The sequence below is a fragment of the Pseudophryne corroboree genome, chromosome 3, assembly GCF_028390025.1.
Source record: "Pseudophryne corroboree isolate aPseCor3 chromosome 3, aPseCor3.hap2, whole genome shotgun sequence".
Taxonomy (NCBI): domain Eukaryota; kingdom Metazoa; phylum Chordata; class Amphibia; order Anura; family Myobatrachidae; genus Pseudophryne; species Pseudophryne corroboree.
Window position 1 is genome coordinate 418571785 of NC_086446.1, and position 19397 is coordinate 418591181.

At 46.0% G+C, this 19397-nt stretch overlaps 1 protein-coding gene across 4 annotated transcripts in view; it reads right to left on the bottom strand.

Annotated features, from left to right (window-relative positions):
* Positions 1–2928: 2928 nt before the first annotated feature.
* Positions 2929–19397, bottom strand: part of PLCG1 (phospholipase C gamma 1) — a 186967-nt gene continuing 170498 nt past the window's right edge. For 3 of the 4 annotated variants that reach the window (XM_063960251.1, XM_063960250.1, XM_063960253.1), the window contains 10 exons: positions 18485–18554; positions 18050–18207; positions 17361–17457; positions 17035–17259; positions 16723–16871; positions 16303–16417; positions 6104–6265; positions 5908–5996; positions 3513–3682; positions 2929–3386 (listed from right to left, as the gene is read on the bottom strand). In XM_063960251.1, the coding sequence (XP_063816321.1) occupies positions 3344–3386; positions 3513–3682; positions 5908–5996; positions 6104–6265; positions 16303–16417; positions 16723–16871; positions 17035–17259; positions 17361–17457; positions 18050–18207; positions 18485–18554 (1278 nt within the window). In that variant the 3' untranslated portion in view covers positions 2929–3343. The remainder of the gene's footprint in view (positions 3387–3512; positions 3683–5907; positions 5997–6103; positions 6266–16302; positions 16418–16722; positions 16872–17034; positions 17260–17360; positions 17458–18049; positions 18208–18484; positions 18555–19397) is intronic. The other variant, XM_063960252.1, reaches the window with a different exon arrangement.

The window sequence follows — 19397 nt, forward strand, 5'->3', positions numbered from 1 at the left end:
TGGAGCCAGCACGCCCAGTTAAAGAAATTTTAAGTGCACTGGCTCCTTTGGACCCCGTCTATACCCCATCGTACTAGTTTCCCTCAATATCCCTTATGGACTACAAGAAAAGGATTTACCGGTAGGTATTAAAATCCTATTTTCATTTCCATTCTTTGTCATCGATGACTCTCCAGAACAAAAACAGCCATGGCTCGACCCAAACACCCATGCATTTTTTTGACAGTCTAAATTATATTTCAGTTTTACACTACACAATGTATGTTTTGATAGTAGTTCTCTTTGCAATTATTCACCTCTAGGGTCGTGTCAAGTTCGATAGTGGGACTATAAATAATTACATTTCTTATTAACATAGTGAAGATTAATCTGATTTCACCAGACTTAAGGGTCTATTTACTAAGCCTTGGATGGAGATAAAGCGGTCGGAGATAAAGTACCAGCCAATTAGCTTCTAACTGCCATGTCACAGGCTGTGTTTGAAAAATGACAGTTTGGGACTTTGGGGTCTATTCATGAAACAGAAAAGAGTAGAGAAGTTAGCTAGTCGGGAAGTTGCCCATGGTAACCAATCAGCATCAAAGTAACATCTCTAATTTGCATACTATAAAATTATACAGGGCTCACTTCTCCAATCTTTTCACTGCTTCATGAATAGACCCCTTTATCTCCATTCAAGGTTTAGTAAATAGACCCCATAATGGCCCAGAATTATCAAGCTTTGTAGAGTGATAAAGTACCAACCAATCAGCTCCCAACTGTAATTTTTTTTTAAAGCAGCCTGTAACATGGCAGTTAGGAGCTGGTAGGTTGTACTTTTATCACTATGCTATTTTTCACTTTCCAAGGCTTGATAAATCTGCAGTACAAGGAATAGTTATTGACTACACTAGAACATGGTATGTATTACACAGGGGTAATCAACATGTGACCCTCCAGCTGCTGTGGAACTATACATCCCAGCATGCCCCCTCTATTTTAAAATGCCACAATAGCAAAACTGTGTCAAGGCATGCTGGGGTGTGTAGATCTCACAGAAGATGGAGGGCCGCCTGCTGCATACCCCTGCTTACAGTAAGCCTTACCCTTGTTGCTACACCCCAATTATCTATTATGGTATGAGAATTTCAGTGTGAAAACGATTGAAACAGATAAGGCAAGAAATTTCACTTACAGGCTTATGATGAAAACATTGTGTAAAGTGCTCAAGAAGTAGGTTGATAACACAGCTACTGAGTATAGAGGGAAGATAAGCTTCTGTCATTATAGTGAATGATATCCTGCACTGCCAGCTCTCAGGCAGAATATACAGGGTGTCATGGAAACCAGAATATACTGTCCCTAGGGTGAGCCATCCTTTCCCTTCTCGCACTGTAGCCAGGCACAGCACAGCAGTGGGAACAGGTAGAGAGCAAGACCTGTAAAATTCCAGGTATATCTCACATTTGTAGGAGGGAGACAAGACAGTTGAAGAGATTAAGGGGGTAATGTATGAAGCCTTCTAAAGACTGGAGAAGTTGCCCATAGAAACCAATCCGCTTCTAGCTAGCATTTATCAAGTACATGCTACAAAATAGGTACAAACTGGTTGCATGGACAACTTCACTCTTTATAAGGCTTGCTACACATCCCCCAACCCCCTTTGTATTTTACCCATAGTTCCTTTCTACTTTAATAAGCTCAAGGCCTGCAGGAAGTTGCTTACTTATCACTTGTCTGTCCATGCAGGATGGTTGACATAAACAAGGACCAGCTTAAGCAGCCAGTATTGCAGCAATTCTATAGTGCTTGCCCATAATGTGTGACTGATGGCAGATGAAACAATTGATCCCTATGCCTAAACACATGTGCTGGTCACACCTCAAAAGATGCTGGAATGTCAAAAACGTAGTTTAAAACACTAATGCATCACATAATTAGTAAAGTTTGCAGAGCAATAAAACAATTTACAGTAGACCTGTCACATTTCAGCTGGGTAAAGTTTTTTTTTTTGCTTAGTGAATGCTTAAAGGTATCAGTGTCTGCTAAGAAATATGTACTTATTAGAGATAAGAGGATGTACAGCCTCCCATATACCTCCCAATCATGGAAATCCAAAATATGAGAAACAATAGATACATTTGGTTCTAGGTGCTAAGTAACCACTTAAGGGGCGAATCCAACTAGTGAGGGTTTTACCCCCCTCGCAGTTTCAGGGGCTACGAGGAAAAGTCCGCAATCAAAAGGCACCATTAGGGGTTTAACAATCTGAGAAAACTGCAGAATCAATGGGTCAGCGTGCGTTAACCCCTGATTTACCATGCAAGGAAAAAACTATTTAATAGTTTTAACCACGTAGCACAGTTAATTATGCGCAGGGTTAACTGGATTACCCCCTAAGAATCGCATACAGTAAGCTCATATGCACACTAGGGAACATAATGTTAAAACTGTGATGTTACCCTTAGCAACCAAACCAATCCTATTTTTCTCATACTAATTTATAAAATGAAAGCAAACACGTGATTGCTTTTTAAGGGCAATCACTAATCCTCTACATCAGTTGTCATAAATGTCTCCTACAATTCTCAAAAGTATCCACAATGATGACGCAAGTGGTACTAAAACTTGTCCAAGTTTCGATGTTTGATTGCCCAGATATGCTGAGTTACCTGGTTTAGTAATGCTGGATCAATGAACATAAAACGAGGGTACCGAGACCCACCCCTTCTGTAAAGATTGAATGTAAAAACTGAGGCATTCCTTGTGTAGCAATCACAGCACCGGGCATGGCCAACCTCCAAGAATAAAAACAAACACTATCCATGTGAGGTGGAATGATGTGCGCAAGGGAGAAAAACAACAAAGAACAAAATTGGTGCTATGTTTTCGTACTGCCAGAGTCCCTGGAATGTGACGCAGAACTGAAAGAACAGGTGACGCTCAGAATACTAAAACACACTACGCTTTAACTTCCTCCTTTTCACAGTTTCATAGAAAATTGATGAAAGCAAGTGGCTGCCCACAACTCTGGAAATGGCTTAATGGAAACCCAGTCTTTGGGAACAGCCCCACTAATATACAAGGCATTACATATATAGAGAAATAGTTTCTACAGTTTGTGCTGCAGGTAAATAGCTCCCTTTGTGGAAACACTGTGATACTGAACTAAAACAACCTTGCAGAGTTCATTTTAAGGGATGTACGTGACACCGTATGTGCAAAGTTCAAACTGCCATACAGCGAACTCCCTACTGAGGCACTTTCCTTCTGCCGAGAGGACAGGACAGAATGAGTTTGAATGGTGTCTGTCTTCGGAAAGCAATGTCAGCCTAGATTGAGGAACATCCTGATCACTTCCAGTCTACAGCCTGTTATCTCCGCTAAGGCGTGTTTTCCGTGGGATCCTGGACAGAAGAACAGACAAGGGTGCAAATGTATGCATTATCAATGAGAAACACTGGTATAAAAGGGATGTCAGATGAAAATTAGTAAAACTATTTAACAATATACAGACTGAACCGTGGCTTTACCTCCGTTCTCTATCAAATGGATCTGTTAATTGTTCTTGTGACATTCGAAAGTCATCTAGCTGGTGTGCTGGAAATCGGGAATCGCTTAGGCTGTCACGTGTGCGCCCAGCAGTGGGGTCACTGATTCTCTCTCGGGGTGCTGACGCACCATTAACCTCTCCATTCTCCTGCTGGAATAAATGTAATCGATCAGGGACATGTCTGAGCATGTACATAAAGAAAATCACAGAAAGCACATGTGCTTGTGCTTACAAAGATTGTACACAAGGGAAAAAAAGAAGAACCAGTGATAAAATTGAAATAAAATGCATAAAATCCTATAATTTATAAAAGTAATTTCCAAACTTGGTCTTAAAGACAACTTAACGGTCCAGGTTTTAAGTCTGTCCATGCTTAAGCACAGGTGACAATTAGTACCGGTGTCAGTTTGATTAGGCCATCTGCGCACAAGCATGGATAGCCTTAAACCCGGATTGTTAGGGTGCCTTGAGGACCAAATTTGGGAAACTCTGATCTAGAACATAGAAAGAGATTTAGGATGAAGCATTTAGACATTACATTTGACCACAATACAATTGGCCAACTATGACACATTCTGTAGTCATTTGATGTTTGCAGAGACTGCACAGATCTGAGAGGGTATGGGCGCAAGGCTAAATCAGCAAACCTGATTCCATCTTTCTGTGTATGGGATGTCTTATTCTCAGTACTATGGTAAATGCATGACATGGGGGGGATTAACAGGTGAGAAAAAGGGTAGTAGCCTTGGGCTTTAACAGGGCTATTCAATTAGAACCAATTTTTTTCTAGCTTGGTAAATTAACGTTTTGGGGGCGTTAACACATTGGGGGAATTCAAATCTTATCGCGCCCCCTATCTCGCGTCTAAAGTGACGGGAGATAGGGGGCGATATTTAAATGCCCCCACAGGTTTAAGCGCATAAAGCACATAAACCCAATTAAAGTAATAGGCGCGAGCGAGAAAAGACCCTTTTGGGCACCCAAACGGGTCTCTTTACGAGCATTTCAGCTCACTACCACCAGGGCTGGTGAGCTGAAATGAACTTGTTGCAGCCGGGAGGGGGGGGGGGGAACATTTGAATCTGGCCCATAGAATCTGAGATAAGTTCCTGGACCTATGTGCTAATGGCACACAAAAACAGGCAATTCATCGGGGTTGCTCAAACCTGAAAAACATTCCCGTTAACACCAGCCTGGGGGTTGCCTTTGGGACTAATTGAACAATACCCGGGGGATCAATTAGCCCCCGGTATATTACTGTGGTAATGGAATACCCCCTATAATACAGTCATTGTGTAGAATAGTCTTTCAGTCGTTACATACTACTAGTAACTACAGGGTAATCACTTAATAAAAGCTAAAGATGCTTTAGCAATGAATTACTACATTTCAAAGAACAGTGTAGCACATGCATTAGCCAAGTGACATCAGAAACTCATTGGGCCTGAGCTGGATACAGCGCAATATTCTCTAAATGCCGCCACAAAGCCCTTCCCTGATGAACAGCACTGTATCCATATGTGCAAGGCCTGAGGTGTCCACTGTGAGAATCTGCAGACGGCGAAATACTACTTTGCACGTCTTTGGTCGCACCACAGAAACTTACACTAGCTCTATTCCAGCTGTAGATTTTCCATATGAGTATTGCCTCCTATTAGTTTTTGTGTACACAAACGGGATGCGGTCAAGATCCCGCCGGACGGAATACTGACACCGGGATCCCGACCGGCACAATCCCGACATTCTCCACAGAGGGAGAATAAATTAGTGTGCCGAGCGTAGCGAGGCTCCGTGCCCGCAAGGGGCTGCGGTGCGATCGCCCCCGTCGGGATTGTGCCGGTCGGGATCCCGGTGTCGGTATTCCGACCATCGGGATCCCGTCCGGCGGTATCTCGTACTGATCCCACACAAACACTTCAGCTAAATGCCGGTGACACTACTGAAATACACCCAAAAGACAGACCATAATACAGTCTCACCTGAAATGGGTGTGGGTCAGGCTGCTAAGCAAAACAGGCCTATTAGGTTGCAAAGTTCTAACTGGAAATGTTGACCGGTACATGTGTGTGGCCCAAGTGAAAGGATCATATGCCTCATGGGCCAAGTGACATGCCCAGGCCATGTATGGCCAGTACTGGACTTGCAGTTTACCTGCCAGTTAGTAATTCTGATGAAGAAAGTATATAGGGACAAACTGTGTGTCTTAAATATCCTTCTTACAGACAGAATTACAAAGCTAGAGATTATGAAACCCTTCTTTAGCCTTTATGCAAAAAGTTCATCAACTTCTGCTCCACAGGAGTCTTCTGTCATCCCTGAACTCGCCCCAGTCAAACTCCCCATCTGCTACTGTCACCAGAGCAGGACCTTCTCACCTTGCTGGAGTAGATGTCTAAGCGCATAAGTAGAGAAGCCAACTCCAGGTCTTCACTATAATTATTTTTTAGGGGGACTGCTCTGTAACCTGCAAATGTAAAACAAATTTAGCTTTCCTAAAAAAAAAAAAAGTACATAAACAAACCCTCTTTTCCCTTTTCTCCCCAAAATCTGGTCTCCTATACTATACTGTACCTGTTTTTAGGCCTCGCACCACGACAGAAGCCTGGGCCAAGAAGTTCTGATCACTGAACATATCTTGCTCGTAGACCACAAACCTCAGGAAGGCAAATTCTGGGTTAGCAATAAGAAACTGGAAAGATTTTTGAGGCCAGAATGGGTTCAACCCATTATCAACTGCCAAGGAAAGCAAAATAAGAAATACAATTTACTTAAAAATGTCTACGCAAAACATTTAGATTTCTGGCACCTTCTTTATAAAATTAGGATTTGTGTACTTATAGTGGGAACACTGAAGTATAGCAAATTACGCAAGGAGTCTTTGCAATAAACTGCTTAATCTCAGGCTCCTTCCCCCTTTACACCCAAAGTGGATCTCCGTTTAATTTTTTATTTTACTAAACCCAAAGAACATAGACAAAATACGAGGGAAAGCAGAAATACTATCTAAAATTACCAAACTGAAAATCACTGAAACAAAGGAAAGAAAGGGTGGGGGTGTCCAGTGTTGTTCCTCCTATGGGAGATACTGGAAACATTGGGGACATCAGAGAGCGGTCCTCAAGGGAGGTAATGTTTCTGCCCTGTGGGGAGACCCCTTGTCGGAAGTTAGTATCCCTCGTGCAAAGGTTTCAGAACAACAGAATTTTGCATACATGTGCACTGAGGACCAATTGGCTAGTGTGCACAGCTGTTCACAACAGAGGCACCATACCTCACTGCCAGAGTAGCTCCCGTATTTCTGCCACAGGCATACCTGCTCCAATATAAACCTGGTGGATTACAGCCGTAATCTATCGGGCGATGGTTTGCTTAAAGCAGGGGTGGGGAACCTCCGGCCCGCGGGCCGTATAAGGCCGGCAAAGCCGTTTGTTCCGGCTCACCCGCTTGTGTCAGTGAGACACGCCGCTGCTCAGTCCGGCGGCGTGTCTCAGCTGTCAGGGCAGGGAGAAGAGCGCAGCTACATGTCCGGCAGCAGCGGCAGGTAAGATCTCAAACCAGCCGCCGGTTCGTGAGCCAATCAGAGCTCGCGGACCAGCAGCCAATCAGGAGCCGCCGCTGCCAGTCCGAGGGCTCTGATTGGCTCACGAACCGGCGGCTGGTTTGAGGTCCTACACGCCGCCGCCCGACATAGCCACGCTCTCCTCCCTGCCCTGACACCCGAGACACGCCGCCGGATGGAGCAGCAGTGGTGAGCAGCATAGTGGGGGGGGGGGGGGGGGGGGGGGCATTTGTATACCCGGCACCGTGGGGGCATTTGTATACCTGGCACCGTGGGGGCAATGTGTATCTAGCACTGTGGGGGCATTTGTATACCTGGCACTGTGGGGGCAATTGTGGATCTGGCACTGTGGGGGCAATTGTGGATCTGGCACTGTGGGGGCAATTGTGGATCTGGCACTGTGGGGGCAATTGTGGATCTGGCGCTGAACTATTGGGGGCATATGTGTATCACGTACCATTTTAATTGGCCACACCCATTTTTAGGCGCTCGCACTCAGTACCTTTAAGGTGCAGACCTACTGGGGGGCAGGTAATTTTCAAGTTGACAACATTAAAAATGATGATCTCTTTTAACTACTTCACTGGCTAATATTTTTTCCATAAATATCCCCAAAAGTGTACATTTTTTATTATCAGATTATGTAAATGACAGCTGATTCAGTATAATACCCCTTTCACATCGCACAAATAACCCGGTATCGACACGGCATATTGCCGTGTCGACACAGGTCAGTGTGCGATGTGAAAGCACTTTCGGCGAAATAGCGGGTCGCCTGACCCGGTAATTCAACCCGGTATAAAAGAAGGATTATACCCGGGTTGAATACCGGGTCAGGTGCAGTGTGAATGGGAGCCGCGTCGATGCGACACGGTTCCCATTCACAGCATAGGGAGAGGCGGCGCAGGAGATGAGCACATCTCCCTGCGCCACCTCCACCCCCGCCCCTGCTGCGCCCCCCCCCCCCGTTGCTATGGCAACCGACTCGATATATTGCCGGGTCGGAAAGCCAGCAGAGGGGAGCAAATGCCGGATCCCACCCGGTAAGGACACGTTTCTTTTACCGGGTGGGATCCGGCATTTGCGATCTGAATGCGGTATCATTGTATTACATATTTTTAACTATATAAAACAAATATACATCCACTACCTGCAGGATATCACAGTCGTGCAAGTAGAGCAGCAAGCAGCAGGGGGCGATCCTAAGCATCCCCCACGACTTAGGGCCGTTTTCAATTGCTGTCGGGTCCTTTCCAACGGAAAGGACCCGACAGCATTCTATTCAATGCCAGGCCAAACCAGACAGGTTTAGCCTGGTCCCAACAGTGTCAATCCTACTTTTTTAAAAGTCGGATTGACATTGTCGGAAACGGGGCTAAAACCCGCCGATCTGCATGTATTACGACAGCATTCCCACAAGTTGAATTTCCCGACTTGTCGGTATAACTGAGGCCAGATTGAATAGGTCGGAACCCCTTCCGACCTATTCCAGTCGGAAACTGACATCTTTCCGACTATAATTTAATACACACTAGAACGATCTTGGATCAATACTGTATGTCGTTTCCAACCATATCGGAATGACATATATCGTCCAGATCGTTCTGTGTGTACCCACGATTGCCGCACAGCCAACCAGAAGATATTGTGTACGATGTGATGCTGCTAAATGCACTTGCCAATGCAAGGTCCCATCGCCCGTCGGATCGGTTAGGCACACATCATTGTAGTGTGGCAGGGGGAGAATGTAGGGGAGGCAGGGCTACTGCAGTAAAGACAGCCCAGGCTGGTGGACGATTCTACAGTGCCTGTAGCCAGGAGAGAGAAGGAAGTTGCAGCTTCCCTGATCACCCTAAGCTTGGGTTGCAGCAGGAAGATCACCCCCACAATCTTCTGCCCAGCCAGACAGTGCTGCAGCGGTGGCTATAAAAAGATCAACAGACTCCAAACAGGCACTTTAAAAAAAAAAAAAAATTTAGGATATCCAATCAGGAGTAAGAGCCTAAGAAAGTGAAATTAAGTACACAGGCTCCTGGCGGCACTTGATACATCCCAATGTCCCCATCCCCTCCCCCCCCACATAGGAAAAGGAGGAATAATAAGAATTTACTTACCGATAATTCTATTTCTCGGAGTCCGTAGTGGATGCTGGGGTTCCTGAAAGGACCATGGGGAATAGCGGCTCCGCAGGAGACAGGGCACAAAAGTAAAGCTTTCCGATCAGGTGGTGTGCACTGGCTCCTCCCCCTATGACCCTCCTCCAAGCCAGTTAGGTACTGTGCCCGGACGAGCGTACACAATAAGGGAGGAATTTTGAATCCCGGGTAAGACTCATACCAGCCACACCAATCACACCGTACAACTTGTGATCTAAACCCAGTTAACAGTATGATAACAGCGGAGCCTCTGAAAAGATGGCTCACAACAATAATAACCCGATTTTTGTAACTATGTACAAGTATTGCAGATAATCCGCACTTGGGATGGGCGCCCAGCATCCACTACGGACTCCGAGAAATAGAATTATCGGTAAGTAAATTCTTATTTTCTCTATCGTCCTAGTGGATGCTGGGGTTCCTGAAAGGACCATGGGGATTATACCAAAGCTCCCAAACGGGCGGGAGAGTGCGGATGACTCTGCAGCACCGAATGAGAGAACTCCAGGTCCTCCTTAGCCAGGGTATCAAATTTGTAGAATTTAGCAAACGTGTTTGCCCCTGACCAAGTAGCTGCTCGGCAAAGTTGTAAAGCCGAGACCCCTCGGGCAGCCGCCCAAGATGAGCCCACCTTCCTTGTGGAATGGGCATTTACATATTTTGGCTGTGGCAGGCCTGCCACAGAATGTGCAAGCTGAATTGTATTACACATCCAACTAGCCATAGTCTGCTTAGAAGCAAGAGCACCCAGTTTGTTGGGTGCATACAGGATAACAGCAAGTCAGTTTTCCTGACTCCAGCCGTCCTGGAACATATTTTCAGGGCCCTGACAACATCTAGCAACTTGGAGTCCTCCAAGTCCCTAGTAGGTGCAAGGCACCACAATAAGCTGGTTCAGGTGAAACACTGACACCACCTTAGGGAGAGAACTGGGGACGAGTCCGCAGCTCTGCCCTGTCCGAATGGACAAACAGATATGGGCTTTTTTGAGAAAAAAACCACCAATTTGACACTCGCCTGGTCCAGGCCAGGGCCAAGAGCATGGTCACTTTTTATGTGAGATGCTTCAAATCCACAGATTTGACTGGTTTTAAACCAATGTGATTTGAGGAATCCCAGAACTACGTTGAGATCCCACAGTGCCACTGGAGGCACAAAAGGGGGTTGTATATGCAATACTCCCTTGACAAACTTCTGGACTTCAGGAACTGAAGCCAATTATTTTTGGAAGAAAATCGACAGGGCCGAAATTTGAACCTTAATGGACCCCAATTTGAGGCCCATAGACACTCCTGTTTGCAGGAAATGCAGGAAACGACCGAGTTGAAATTTCTTTGTGGGGCCTTCCTGGCCTCACACCACGCAACATATTTTCGCCACATGTGGTGATAATGTTGTGCGGTCACCTCCTTTCTGGCTTTGACCAGGGTAGGAATGACCTCTTCCGGAATGCCTTTTTCCCTTAGGATCCGGCTTTCCACCTCCATGCCGACAAACGCAGCTGCGGTAAGTCTTGGAACAGACATGGTACTTGCTGAAGCAAGTCCCTTCTTAGCGGCAGAGGCCATAAGACCTCTGTAAGCATCTCTTGAAGTTCCGGGTACCAAGTCCTTCTTGGCCAATCCGGAGCCATGAGTATAGTTCTTACTCCTCTACGTCTTATAATTCTCAGCACCTTAGGTATGAGAAGCAGAGGAGGGAACACATACACCGACTGGTACACCCACGGTGTTACCAGAACGTCCACAGCTATTGCCTGAGGGTCTCTTGACCTGGCGCAATACCTGTCCCGTTTTTTGTTCAGACGGGACGCCATCATGTCCACCTTTGGTATTTCCCAACGGTTTACAATCAAGTGGAAAAAACTTCCCGATGAAGTTTCCACTCTCCCGGGTGGAGGTCGTGCCTGCTGAGGAAGTCTGCTTCCCAGTTTCCATTCCCGGGATGAAACACTGCTGACAGTGCTATCACATGATTTTCCGCCCAGCGAAAAGTCCTTGCAGTTTTTGCCATTGCCCTCCTGCTTCTTGTGTCGCCCTGTCTGTTTACGTGGGCGACTGCCGTGATGTTTTTCCCACTGGATCAATACCGGCTGACCTTGAAGCAGAGGTCTTGCTAAGCTTAGAGCATTATAAATTTACCCTTAGCTCCAGTATATTTATGTGGAGAAAAGTCTCCAGACTTGATCACACTCCCTGGAAATTTTTTCCTTGTGTGACTGCTCCCCAGCCTCTCGGGCTGGGCTCCGTGGTCACCAGCATCCAATCCTGAATGCCGAATCTGCGGCCCTCTAGAAGATGAGCACTCTATAACCACCACAGGAGAGACACCCTTGTCCTTGGATATAGGGTTATCCGCTGATGCATCTGAAGATGCGATCCGGACCATTTGTCCAGCAGATCCCACTGAAAAGTTCTTGCGTGAAATCTGCCGAATGGAATTGCTTCGTAGGAAGCCACCATTTTTACCAGGACCCTTGTGCAATGATGCACTGTTTTTAGGAGGTTCCTGACTAGCTCGGATAACTCCCTGGCTTTCTCTTCCGGGAGAAACACCTTTTTCTGGACTGTGTCCAGAATCATCCCTAGGCACAGCAGACGTGTCGTCGGGATCAGCTGCGATTTTGGAATATTTAGAATCCACCCGTGCTGTTGTAGCAGTATCCGAGATAGTGCTACTCCGACCTCCAACTGTTCCCTGGACTATGCCCTTATCAGGAGATCGTCCAAGTAAGGGATAATTAAGACGCCTTTTCTTCGAAGAAGAATCATCATTTCGGCCATTACCTTGGTAAAGACCCGGGGTGCCGTGGACAATCCAAACGGCAGCGTCTGAAACTGATAGTGACAGTTCTGCACCACGAACCTGAGGTACCCTTAGTGAGAAGGGCAAATTTGGGACATAGAGGTAAGCATCCCTAATGTCCCGGGACACTATATAGTCCCCTTCTTCCTGGTTCGTTATCACTGCTCTGAGTGACTCCATCTTGATTAGAACCTTTGTAAGTGTTCAAAAAATTTTTTAGAATAAGTCTCACCTAGCCTTCTGGCTTCAGTACCACAATATAGTGTGGAATAATACCCCTTTTCTTGTAGTAGGAGGGGTAATTTAATTATCACCTGCTGGGAATACAGCTTGTGAATTTTTTCCCATACTGCCTCCTTGTCGGAGGGAGACCTTGGTAAAGCAGACTTCAGGAGCCTGCGAAGGGGAAACGTCTCGACATTCCAATCTGTACCCCTGGGATACTACTTGTAGGATCCAGGGGTCCTGTACGGTCTCAGCGCCATGCTGAGAATTTGTCAGAAGCGGTGGAACGCTTCTGTTCCTGGGAATGGGCTGCCTGCTGCAGTCTTCTTCCCTTTCCTCTATCCCTGGGCAGATATGATCTTATAGGGACGAAAGGACTGAGGCTGAAAAGACGGTGTCTTTTTCTGCAGAGATGTGACTTAGGGTAAAAACGGCGGATTTTCCAGCAGTTGCCGTGGCCACCAGGTCCGATGGACCGACCCCAAATAACTCCTCTTCCTTTATACGGCAATACACCTTTGTGCCGTTTGGAATCTGCATCACCTGACCACTGTCGTGTCCATAACATCTTCTGGCAGATATGGACATCGCATTTACTCTTGATGCCAGAGTGCCAATATCCCTCTGTGCATCTCGCATATATAGAAATGCATCCTTTAAAATGCTCTATAGTCAATAAAATACTGTCCCTGTCAAGGGTATCAATATTTTTAGTCAGGGAATCCGACCAAGCCACCCCAGCTCTGCACATCCAGGCTGAGGCGATCGCTGGTCGCAGTATAACACCAGTATGTGTGTATATACTTTTTATGATATTTTCCAGCCTCCTGTCAGCTGGTCCTTGAGGACGGCCCTATCTATAGACGGTACCGCCACTTGTTTTGATAAGCGTGTGAGCGCCTTATCCACCCTAAGGGGTGTTTCCCAACGCGCCCTAACTTCTGGCGGGAAAGGGTATACCGCCCATAATTTTCTATCGGGGGGAACCCACGCATCATCACACACTTTATTTAATTTATCTGATTCAGGAAAAACTACGGTAGTTTTTTCACATCCCACATAATACCCTCTTTTGTGGTACTTGTAGTATCAGAAATATGAAACACCTCCTTCATTGCCTTTAACGTGTGGCCCTAATAAGGAATACGTTTGTTTATTCACCGTCGACACTGGATTCAGTGTCCCTGTCTGTGTCTGTGTCGACCGACTAAAGTAAACGGGCGTTTTAAAACCCCTGACGGTGTTTTTGAGACGTCTGGACCGGTACTAATTGTTTGTCGGCCGTCTCATGTCGTCAACCGACCTTGCAGCGTGTTGACATTATCACGTAATTCCCTAAATAAGCCATCCATTCCGGTGTCGACTCCCTAGAGAGTGACATCACCATTACAGGCAATTGCTCCGCCTCCTCACCAACATCGTCCTCATACATGTCGACACACACGTACCGACACACAGCACACACACAGGGAATGCTCTGATAGAGGACAGGACCCACTAGCCCTTTGGAGAGACAGAGGGAGAGTTTACCAGCACACACCAAAAACGCTATAATTATATAGGGACAACCTTATATAAGTGTTTTCCCTTATAGCATCTTTTTTATATATTTTTAACGCCAAATTAGTGCCCCCCCCTCTCTGTTTTAACCCTGTTTCTGTAGTGCAGTGCAGGGGAGAGCCTGGGAGCCTTCCCTCCAGCCTTTCTGTGAGGGAAAATGGCGCTGTGTGCTGAGGAGATAGGCCCCGCCCCTTTTTCGGCGGCCTCGTCTCCCGCTTTTAACGGATTCTGGCAGGGGTTAAATATCTCCATATAGCCTCCGGAGGCTATATGTGAGGTATTTTTAGCCAAAATAGGTATTCATTTGCCTCCCAGGGCGCCCCCCTCCCAGCGCCCTGCACCCTCAGTGACTGCCGTGTGAAGTGTGCTGAGAGGAAAATGGCGCACAGCTGCAGTGCTGTGCGCTACCTTTAGAAGACTGAGGAGTCTTCTGCCGCCGATTCTGGACCTCTTCTTACTTCAGCATCTGCAAGGGGGCCGGCGGCAAGGCTCCGGTGACCATCCAGGCTGTACCTGTGATCGTCCCTCTGGAGCTGATGTCCAGTAGCCAAGAAGCCAATCCATCCTGCACGCAGGTGAGTTCACTTCTTCTCCCCTAAGTCCCTCGTTGCAGTGATCCTGTTGCCAGCAGGACTCACTGTAAAATAAAAAACCTAAGCTAAACTTTTCTAAGCAGCTCTTTAGGAGAGCCACCTAGATTGCACCCTTCTCGGCCGGGCACAAAAATCTAACTGGCTTGGAGGAGGGTCATAGGGGGAGGAGCCAGTGCACACCACCTGATCGGAAAGCTTTACTTTTGTGCCCTGTCTCCTGCGGAGCCGCTATTCCCCATGGTCCTTTCAGGAACCCCAGCATCCACTAGGACGATAGAGAAATAAACAATATAATATCTGTTCTAGTACATGTCACATAACTCGTAGGTGAATTTTAGTTTTCTTTATCATTCTTCAGTAGTCGCTACAATAACCCTCAGTGCCGTAACTAGACATTTTAGCGCTGTGTGCAAGAAACGGCATCGCCCCCCCCCCCCCCCCCCCCCTTAACGTAAACCGTCGGCAGTGGCTTCACAGGAAAGGGGTGTGGCCACAAAATAATACCAGTTCAACTTCATACAATGGTGCACAGTAGTCTCCATTATTCAATTTACTCCGCACAGTAGTGCCACTACACCAGGTAGTTCCCCTTTTTCACATTACGGCAGACAGATTCCCCTTTTTACACATAACAGCAGACAGCGTCCCCTTTTTTACACATTACGGCAGACAGTGCCGTATTTACACATTACGGCAGACAGCGTCCCCTTTTTTTTTTTACACATTACGGCAGACAGCGTCCCCCTTTTTTACACATTACTGCAGACAGCATCCCCCTTTTTTACACATTACGGCAGACAGCGTCCCCCTTTTTTACACATTGCGGCAGCCAGTCCCCCTTTTTTACACATTACGGCAGACGGTGTCCCCCTTTTTACACATTGCGGCAGCCAGTCCCCCTTTTTACACATTACGGCAGACGGTGTCCCCCTTTTTACACATTGCGGCAGCCAGTCCCCCTTTTTACACATTACGGCAGACGGTGTCCCCCTTTTTACACATTGCGGCAGAAAGGATAGAGAGAGAGAGAGAGATACTTACCATCTCCCCGCTGGCAGTTAGGCTCCTCGTGCTGGCAGCTCCCTCGGTGCAGGCAGGGGAGAAGGAGGAGGGAGGGGGACTGGAGCCGCAGCAACGCTATGTAATTGGTAGTAGCACTGCTGCAGCAGTCCCCTCTCCTTCCGTATAGGCTGCCCGGTGCCTCTGTGAAGGCTGGGATGGAGGAACCGCATCCCAGCATTCACAGCAGTGCCGGGCAGCCAATACGGAAGGAGAAGGGGCTGCTGCAGCGGCGCTACTACCAATTACATAGCGCTGCTGCGGCTCCAGTCCCCCTCCCTTCTCCTCCGCTGCCCGGCGCTGCTCTCTCCTCTCCAGCGCGGCGCACAGCACACAGCAGAGGCGGCATGTAATTAGTCAATTTTACTCATTACATGCCGCTGGCCGTTGCACCCTCAGGGCAACTGCGCTGTGTGCCAGGCACACCTGGCACACACGTAGTTACGGCCCTGATAATCCTACATAATAATAGTACATAAGTTACAAATTGGAACAAATCAATTAAATAGTTGGAAGTAATCCCAATTATGAATGGGAGTTGTCACATTGCAGTATGGGACAAAGTCTCAGTGAGTCATGTGACAAATGACATCACTACTCTCCAAACATATGCGATGACATCAATACTCACAAATATAAGGATATATTGTACCAGAGTCCTGTACATAAAATAATGAAATATACTATTCTATTAAGGTGTTAAAATAATATATTGATCTTGGACCAGTAAGTATGTCCCAACACCTCAACAGCCCCAATCATGGTACACACAATGCCATTTATTATAGTACAGAACATAAATTCATCTCTCACCTACAAATTCTGTTTTGGCTTTGGCATTGTCATATTCAGCTCCGCAGATTTCCACCTCCACAAATGGGCACACAATACCTCTGCCATTCTTGGGTAGGTGTCTGGCGCCCATGATCTGTGAGCAGAGAACATACCTTGTTACACCGCTGAATTTATGTGATAGGCATATAGCTCATTATACACATAAGAGTGTATTCATAATTATGTATTAACATTGGCCCCAATCAATTAACATGTACTACATGAAATCAGCCTGTAATCATAATAGCCACAATCTTTATTTCAGAAAATGCTACGGTTTTAGTAGTTCATCTTAAAACCCATCTCCTTCAGCTGTAGTGCATTATTATTGGCCAAGGCTTTTTATGCAAAAGGAAAAATGCAAATACTTAGTAAGAGGATTAGTGTCCAGACTCTCACCTCAATACAGATAATAACTGGCTCCAGCATACGAAGGGAACATTTGTCAAATGGGTCGAACATTTCTTCTCTCATACTGCTTGGTTGCAGGACATAACCACAGCGCCCACCGGAATGGAAAAGAGCCTGGTTCATCTGCATGGGCTTATCTGATGGGGGAAAAAAAAAAAAAAAAAAAGAATATTACAAGCCATGATGCACAGCAAGACACTGTTACATCAAAAGCCTACGCATGTCCCTCCCAGTATTCCGTTACTCTGTGGCGATATGGAACACAATACACAAGGATTAACACAGTCCTAAAAACCATACCTGGAGTCTGGAAGTTAAGTGCTACCAACTGGCTGCCGCAAATCCACATTGGCATTGGGTCGTAATTGGAGGAATCAAGGCGCTGTCCTTTGGGATAGATGCGGGACAGCTGGCGTCTGTTGTACTGCAGGAACTTCTTTCCTTTTAGCTTGTTAACGTATTTCTCTGCTTTCGTTTCAGGGAAGGATGACATGTCCCGATAGCATGCTCTTTCTGTGCCTATCTCTAGAAAAGAATATGCTTTATTTCTAGGATCATTCCCACACTAAGAATTATGGGTGCATGGCCAACACATGATATGGGGACTAAGAAACTCAGTCACTTACTCTCTTCATCAAAAGGCACAGGTCGGCAATAAATGACAAGCTCAGACAGCTCCAGAGCAATTTTTTTTCTTCGTTCCATAATTTTTCCTTCTGTGAGCTGATAAATGACAGGGAAAAAAAGATTAGGGGAAGAAAGATATAAAAACAAAGCAGGGAGCCACAGCGGTCACCAAGTGGAGGCAGACATTTTTTAGGCCAAACCAATATTCATAAGAATGTGTTTCACCAATTGCCTGTGTCTCATTGCTATGAAATGCCTAAATATTGTCACAGGATCCTGGTGAGCAGACTTTGGGGTCGATTCAATTATACTGAATGTTCTCACCACTGAGGTAAGTGCGGCTATATGCCACACTTGTAGTATCACCAGATTCCTGGATATTTGTTTGCAGCCCCATAGGGCTTTGTACAAAAACCCATTAATTTGAGGTGAGATCAGGCCCAAATTCCACTTCCGTTACTGGTGTTTATACACCGTTGCAACAGCAACTCGCCCCTCACTTGCGGGTGTGAGTTGATTGAGTCAATTCCTTACTGTCATTAATATTGCTACAGTTCACAAAATGGCTGCCACACTGTGTGTGTGGTTTACGTGCATTTTAGGGAGAAAACTAAACAAACAGATGGGGAACATAGCCTTGATTAGTGACTAAGCATTGTAAGACTATATATTTGGTTACGCCTCATACCCGAGCATCTGCTGTCTGTGCTGCTTCTCGGATTTTCTTTACCCAGTCATTCATGTCTTCTGCAGAGTCAGCCGCCACATCAAGTGGACATCTTGTCACAGATGGGACATTTATTGAAAAAACATAAGGACGACTGTTCATCCCCTCATGCCGAATAGCTGAAGTGAAGGAGTGTGAGAAGTAATTTACACTGCAACTACATAGATTTACACATTATGAACACTTCGTATATCCCCATCTCCCGCTAGCAAGCAATGGATTGTGAAAGATAACACCTGTAGGATACAGTGTACAATGTCTTACTGTACACAAAAGCAGGATATGTAGAAAAAGCTAGAAGTATTGCCCATTACAACCAAGCAGAGGTATATAGGGAAATCTATAGTTAGAATGTGACTGGTTGCATTCTCCAAAATCCCATTCAAAGTCTCTTACCAATCTGGCATGATGGCACATCCAGTTCTCCTCCAAGGAGGTCTCCAAGTGGGCTGTTCTCATCCAGATGCTGTGGTAGTACAGAAAAAAAAATTAAAGTCACATTGACAATGGCCAACCACAACTGTCCAAGGAAAAACTAATCACACATCACCGACAATATTCTGGCTGTGATAGGGAACCTTTCTAGGGATTTAATAGCTATCAACAAGGTACTTGAGCTTACAGTGAGGTGAATAATGAGGGCACATGGCATCTCCACACCAGTCTATTATTAGCTTTCTTTGTTTATTTTTAGTGTGTGGGGGCAGGAATTTCAAATAAATCAGATATTACATATTTATCTTGCTTGCTCCTGTCTTCTCTGTGTCCCTGTGAGCCCCTCATGACTGCTATTATGTAGTGTTAGGACTGCTGATATCTGAGAAGTCTTGACGCGGCCAGCAGCTAAACATGTTTTTGCAAACACGTGACTTAATTCCTCTGAAATTATATTACCAGATAGGTTCCGGCATTGTTACAGGTCATGTTTAGTGTGCTGGGGGAATATCAGGGAGGGGGAGCACCATCCTGGGGGAGCACCCCCCCCCCCCCCCCCCTCTGTCTGCTGTTTGTTTGTGGCCCCCTCCCCTTTTCTAGCACCTGATATATAATTATCTGCAGGAAGGATTGAGCAGCTACCACTGTTTGTCTGTATTAGCCCTCATGGCTGACAGACACCCTGATTACTATGCTGCTTGCATAGTAACCTAATGTGTTTCTATCTAAACCGGTGAATGTGCAGGAATTTATTCACTGCAGGAGTGAGGAAGACAAGTAAATAGCTGTACACACACAAATGAGCAAAAATAATCTTAGGTGGGAGATATCCTTTAAAAACAATAACAAATACCTCAACTACTACTAGGTTATA